General features: G+C 39.7%; 1 protein-coding gene across 1 annotated transcript; it reads left to right on the forward strand.

The window, feature by feature from the left end:
* Positions 1-3,413: 3,413 nt before the first annotated feature.
* Positions 3,414-5,358, forward strand: LOC106313928. Its single transcript, XM_013751863.1, has 2 exons — positions 3,414-4,880; positions 5,034-5,358. Exon 1 carries the CDS (start codon positions 3,609-3,611, stop codon positions 4,860-4,862), a length of 1,254 nt encoding a protein of 417 aa, XP_013607317.1. The 5' UTR covers positions 3,414-3,608; the 3' UTR covers positions 4,863-4,880; positions 5,034-5,358.
* Positions 5,359-5,655: the final 297 nt, after the last annotated feature.

The following is a 5,655-nucleotide window of genomic DNA, read 5'->3' on the forward strand; positions in this document are numbered from 1 at the left end:
GGCTCTTGCTTGCTTGGAAAGCAAGCGAGACAAACGTTTCCAAGAGAAACATCATATCGAGCGACAAAAGTTTTAGAACTCATCCATGGTGATCTCTGTGGGCCTATAACTCCAACCACACGAGCAGGGAACAAATACATATTTGTGCTAATAGACGATCACTCAAGATACATGTGGACAGTTCTACTCAAAACCAAAAGTGATGCACTCAACAAATTCAGAAACTTCAAGAAATTAGTAGAGCAAGAGGCAAAAACACATATACAAACGTTCAGAACAGATCGAGGAGGAGAGTTTGTTTCATATGAGTTTAACTCTTTTTGTGATGAGACAGGTATCAAGAGACATCTTACTGCCCCATACAGTCCACAGCAGAATGGTGTTGTCGAAAGGCGAAATAAAACTTTGATGGAAATGACAAGAAGCATAATGAAGCATATGGCCATCCCAAACTACCTGTGGGGAGAGGCGACAAGGCACTCTACCTATCTTATTAATAGGATAGCTACAAGAGTGGTTAAAGATCTCACTCCATACGAAGCATATCACGGGAGAAAGCCAAATATTAGTCATCTCAGGATTTTTGGTTGCATAGGGTATGCAAAGGTTGATGGGAAACTACTAAAGAAGCTGGATGATAGGTCACGCTTGTTAGTTCATCTTGGAACTGAACCAGGCTCAAAGGCTTATAGAATGTTTGATCCAAAGACACAAAAGATTGTGGTGAGTCGAGATGTAGTTTTTGACGAATCAAAAGGGTGGAACTGGATCACAAAACAAGAGAATCAAGGTGACACTGGAGGCTTTGAGATAATAGTTGGTTGAGATAATAGTTGGAGAGTTCGGGAATCATGGGATACAAAAGTTAAAGTCTGATGAGCTTCAGACTAAAACAGAGGAAACAGAGGAAGTGTTAGAAGAGGAAGACGAGATTGAAAGCGAGGAAGATCAAGAGGAGTCACAAACCACTCTGAGACGATCTCAGAGGGTTACTTCAGCTCCTAAGTACCTAGATGATTATGTACTATTTGCTGAAGAAGAAGGAGAGATACTACTTATGTGTCTAAACGATGAACCGCGAACGTTCGAAGAAGCTAAGAAGTCCAAAGAGTGGGTGCGAGCATGTGAGGACGAGATTGACTCTATCACACGTCTAGAGTCTTGGAGTCTTGTTGATCTTCCTCCAGGAGCCAAACCAATAGGATTGAAGTGGATTTTCAAGATCAAGAGGAACTCTGATGGAAGCATCAACAAATACAAATCTCATCTTGTTGCAAAGGGATATGTTCAACGGTATGGGATAGATTATGAGGAAGTTTTCGCGCCTGTAGCCCGCATAGAGACAATACGCTTCCTCATCAATCTTGCTGCAACTAATGGCTGGGAAATACATCATCTGGATGTCAAAACAGCGTTTCTCCATGGTGAGCTAAAGGAAACCGTCTATGTAACGCAGCCAGAAGGTTTTGAGGTTAAAGGAAGTGAAGGAAAAGTTTATAAGTTGAAGAAAGCCCTGTACGGCTTGAAACAAGCACCAAGGGCGTGGAATGATAAGTTAAACAAGATCTTATTGGGATTTGAGTTTACAAGATGTCTAAAGGAACCATCCGTTTACAGAAAGGAGACTAGTGAAGGTCTTCTTGTTGTTGCAGTATATGTTGACGATCTTTTTGTGACAGGAGCTAGCATGACTAGTATAAACACCTTCAAGAAGGAGATGGCAACAAAGTTTGAGATGAGCAATCTCGGACTACTCACCTATTATCTTGGAATCGAAGTAGCACAGCATGAAGGAGGCATCACTTTATGTCAAAAACGATATGCCTTAAAGATATTAGAGGAAGCAGGTATGAAAGAGTGTAATCCCGTCCAGATACCAATGGACTCAGGTCTGAAGTTAGAGAAGTCAGAGAAAGAAAAGGACATTGATGCTACAGGATACAGAAAGATCGTCGGGTGCTTCAGATACCTCTTACACACACGGCCTGATCTTTCTTATTGTGTAGGAGTACTGAGCCGGTACATGCAGTGTCCAAAGGAGTCACATGGGAATGCAATGAAACAGTGCTTGAGGTATCTAAGAGGAACTACTTCATACGGCTTGACGTTCGAGAAAACAAGACAGAGTGTGTCAAGGCTAATAGGCTATAGTGACAGTAGCCACAATGTAGATCCTGATGATGGAAGAAGCACAACAGGCCATATATTCTACTTCGGAACCAGTCCAATAACATGGTGCTCTCAGAAACAAGATACAGTGGCTCTATCATCGTGCGAGGCTGAGTTTATGGCAGGTACTGAAGCGGCAAGGCAAGCTATTTGGCTTCAAGATTTGTTGTATGAGGTCATTGGTGTTCCCGCAGAGAAGACAGTCATTCGAATAGATAATCGATCTGCCATAGCTCTTACAAGAAACCCGGTGTTTCATGGACGGAGCAAACACATACATACCAGATTTCATTTTATACGGGAATGTGTTGAGAAAGGTCTTATGGAGGTCGAGCATGTACCAGGTAGTGAGCAGAAAGCCGATATCTTAACGAAAGCTCTAGCACGATGTGGATAAGAGAGATTTCAAGCTTAGGAGGGAGAGTGTTGAAGTAAGCTTGTGAGAAGCTTGAGCGAGAAGTAATCCTAATCCCATCAGAGATATGAAGATAAGAGTTAAATAGATTTAGGAGTTATCTATATCTATAAGTACTAAAGAGATTAGGATTACTTATTAATATATATATAGATATCATGAGATGATATAATGTGTGAGAGATTTGTGATTGAGAGATTAAGGTTTTGAGTAGTTTCCTTAAGAGAGAATTAATAAGAAGAGTTCTTATTCTGAGTTAATAACTTGTGTTCTTGCGAGCTCAATATCGTGATCCTGAAACCAGTCAAACAATAGGCTCACCATCGGTTGAAGAGAAGGCGGAGCTGACTTGTTTCGTCTCTAGCGACTCTCTCCTCTTCTCCGACAGTTTTCTCGCTGTCGAGCTCGACTCATTCATCGACTGCCAACTGAGTCGCATATAACTTCCAATATCATTTTGCAGTGGGATTGGTGGCTTAATAATCTTCCCTTTCTTCTTTGACTTCGGTTTCGTCATGGTTCGATACAGAGATGAGTGGAGAAAGACGAACAGGTGGAGAGGGAATTACAGAATCATACAAGAGGCGAGGCCTCTGGATTCATGGTGTTCTTCGACAATTGATGATGAAGAAGAAAATGGTTTACGAAATTAGGGTAAGAGAATTGGGGAAATGAGTATATGGGATTTTCGAAAAATAAGAAAGTGATTTTTAATTTCTTTTTTAAATTGTTTAATCACGTAGTTAGAGTTTCGAAAGTGACTGGTTAATTTGAGGACATGTCGGACATTGCACTTGAAAAAAGTGCGTCTCCAGTCTGTGTGCGCAATTTGTAAGTGACAATGTCTCCGTAAAAATTTTGTTTAGATTTGCCTCTGACCGGCCAGTTGAACCAATAATAAACAAAACTCTCGTCGTCTTAACTCTTAAGGGCACTCTGAAACCTCCGGTTCTCTCACCGTCTTCTGCCCAATTGCTTACAAGACCTAGTAGTTCCGTAGAAAGTCGAACAGTCATCATCACTCATGTATACTCTGATCCTCCATGGAAGAAGGTTGGTGGAGCTACAGATATGGCGTAACTTGAGAGTTTCAGTGACCCTTCTTCAAAATGCATCATTCTCTTCTCCTTCTGATGTTAGTCCTCGAAAAGGTCAGAACTTTACTGTCTCTTCTTACCTTGTTGACTCACTGGGTTTAACTAGGAAACTCGCGGACTCCATCTCAAAGAAGGTCACTTTCGAGGAGAAGGGTCATCCTGATTCAGTCCTCACTCTTCTTAGAACTCATGGCTTCACTGATTCTCAGATCTCCACCATCATTACAGACTACCCACTACTGCTTGTAGCAGATGCTGATGAATCTCTCGCTCCCAAGCTTAAGTTACTACAGAACAGAGGAGCTTCAACCTCTGAGCTCACTGAGGTTCTTTCTAAAGTCCCCAAGATCTTGAGAATCAAAAAGGACAAAGCTTTAGGAAGATACTACGATTTCGTCAAAGAGATTATAGAAGCCGACAAGAGTTCTAAATTCGAAAGGTTGTGTCTTTCTTTGCCACAGGGTAGTAAACAGGAGAATAAGATAAGGAATGTTTTGGTTTTGAGAGATCTTGGTGTGCCTCAGAGGTTGTTGTTCCCTTTGCTCATCTCCAGGTCTGCACATGTCTGTGGTAAAGAAAGGTTTGAAGAGTCTCTCAAGAAGGTTCTTGAGATGGGTTTTGATCCCACGACTCCGAAGTTCGTCAAAGCTTTGCATACTGTTTATGAATTGAGTGATAAAACTATAGAAGAGAAGGTGAATGTGTACAAAAGACTAGGCTTTGGTGTGGGAGACGTGTGGAAGATCTTCAAGAAGCATCCTTCCTTTCTGAAGTTTTCTGAGAAGAATATATCGAACTCTATTGATACGTTTCTAGGCCTAGGATTCAGCAGAGTTGAGCTTGCGGGGATGGTCAAGCGCTTTCCTCAGTGTATTGGGTTATCTACAGAGACTGTGAAGAAGAAGAATGAGTTTCTGGTGGAGAAGATGAATTGGCCGTTAAAGTCTTTGGCTTTGTTCCCTCATGTATTTGGATGTAGCATGGAGAAGAGGATTGTTCCAAGGTGTGAAGTAATCAAAGCTCTAATGTCCAAAGGATTGCTTGGGAGTGAACTTCCTTCAGTATCTTCTGTCTTGGCGTGTACTGATCATATGTTTATGAAAACGTATGTGAGTAAGCATGATGACAAGGTGTTTGTGGACGAGTTAATGGCTATCTTCACCAAAGATGGTGACTTATAGATCAGAAAGCTTGTCAAGGTGTGTGTGTTTTTTCTTTTGCATTAACTTTAGATTTGTCTATGGATTTTTTTGTTGCCATTGAAACTGTTGTAATCTTATCAATTGGTGTCAACTAGTTCTTTTAAGTTTGGAGCATTGAAACGTGATGCTTTGGTTGATATGATAAAGCAGGAGAACATTTTGTAAGACATTGCTTGGTTTATAGAGAATTTCAATCAAGAACACAAGTGGTTTGGAGCTCTGACATGGATCTTAAATCTTCAGTAAAAAATCTTCATGTTTGAATCCAGATCGATTAGTTTGGACCGTTTGGTAACTTCTTCATATGTACAAAAAGATGGGGATCCATAGGCAAAAAGGGTGTTGAGATGGGATTTGAATCAACCACCTCAAAGTTTGTGGAAGCTCTACGCATTGTTTAGGGATTGAGTGACAATCACAAGAAAATTGAAGAAAAAAAGTTGAAAGTCAATAAACGTTTAGACTTCAATATGGAAAATGTACCCATAAAATTCTATAAATTAAGATTTGATAAACTAGTATACATAAACATGATAGATAAGACATAATATTCTTACTTTTTCATTTTACTATTATTTCAAAATATTCTGGTGTTATTTATAAAGTAGAATTAAAAAAGTAGAATTGAAAAAGCATTTACATTTTCGAATTATATCTTTAATGCACCACTAATATCAAATAATTTAATAAAAATGAAAAACTAAACTTATAAAGTTTAACCAATATATAAAATTGTAAACACATATATTCTTCTTATAATAAAATACTAGTT

Source organism: Brassica oleracea, chromosome C9, assembly GCF_000695525.1.
Source record: "Brassica oleracea var. oleracea cultivar TO1000 chromosome C9, BOL, whole genome shotgun sequence".
In the NCBI taxonomy this organism is placed as follows: Eukaryota; Viridiplantae; Streptophyta; class Magnoliopsida; order Brassicales; family Brassicaceae; genus Brassica; species Brassica oleracea.

Bases quoted from the DNA above. Each gene is read 5' to 3' on its own strand.
- LOC106313928 (XM_013751863.1), top strand. From the start codon at position 3,609: ATGTATACTCTGATCCTCCATGGAAGAAGGTTGGTGGAGCTACAGATA.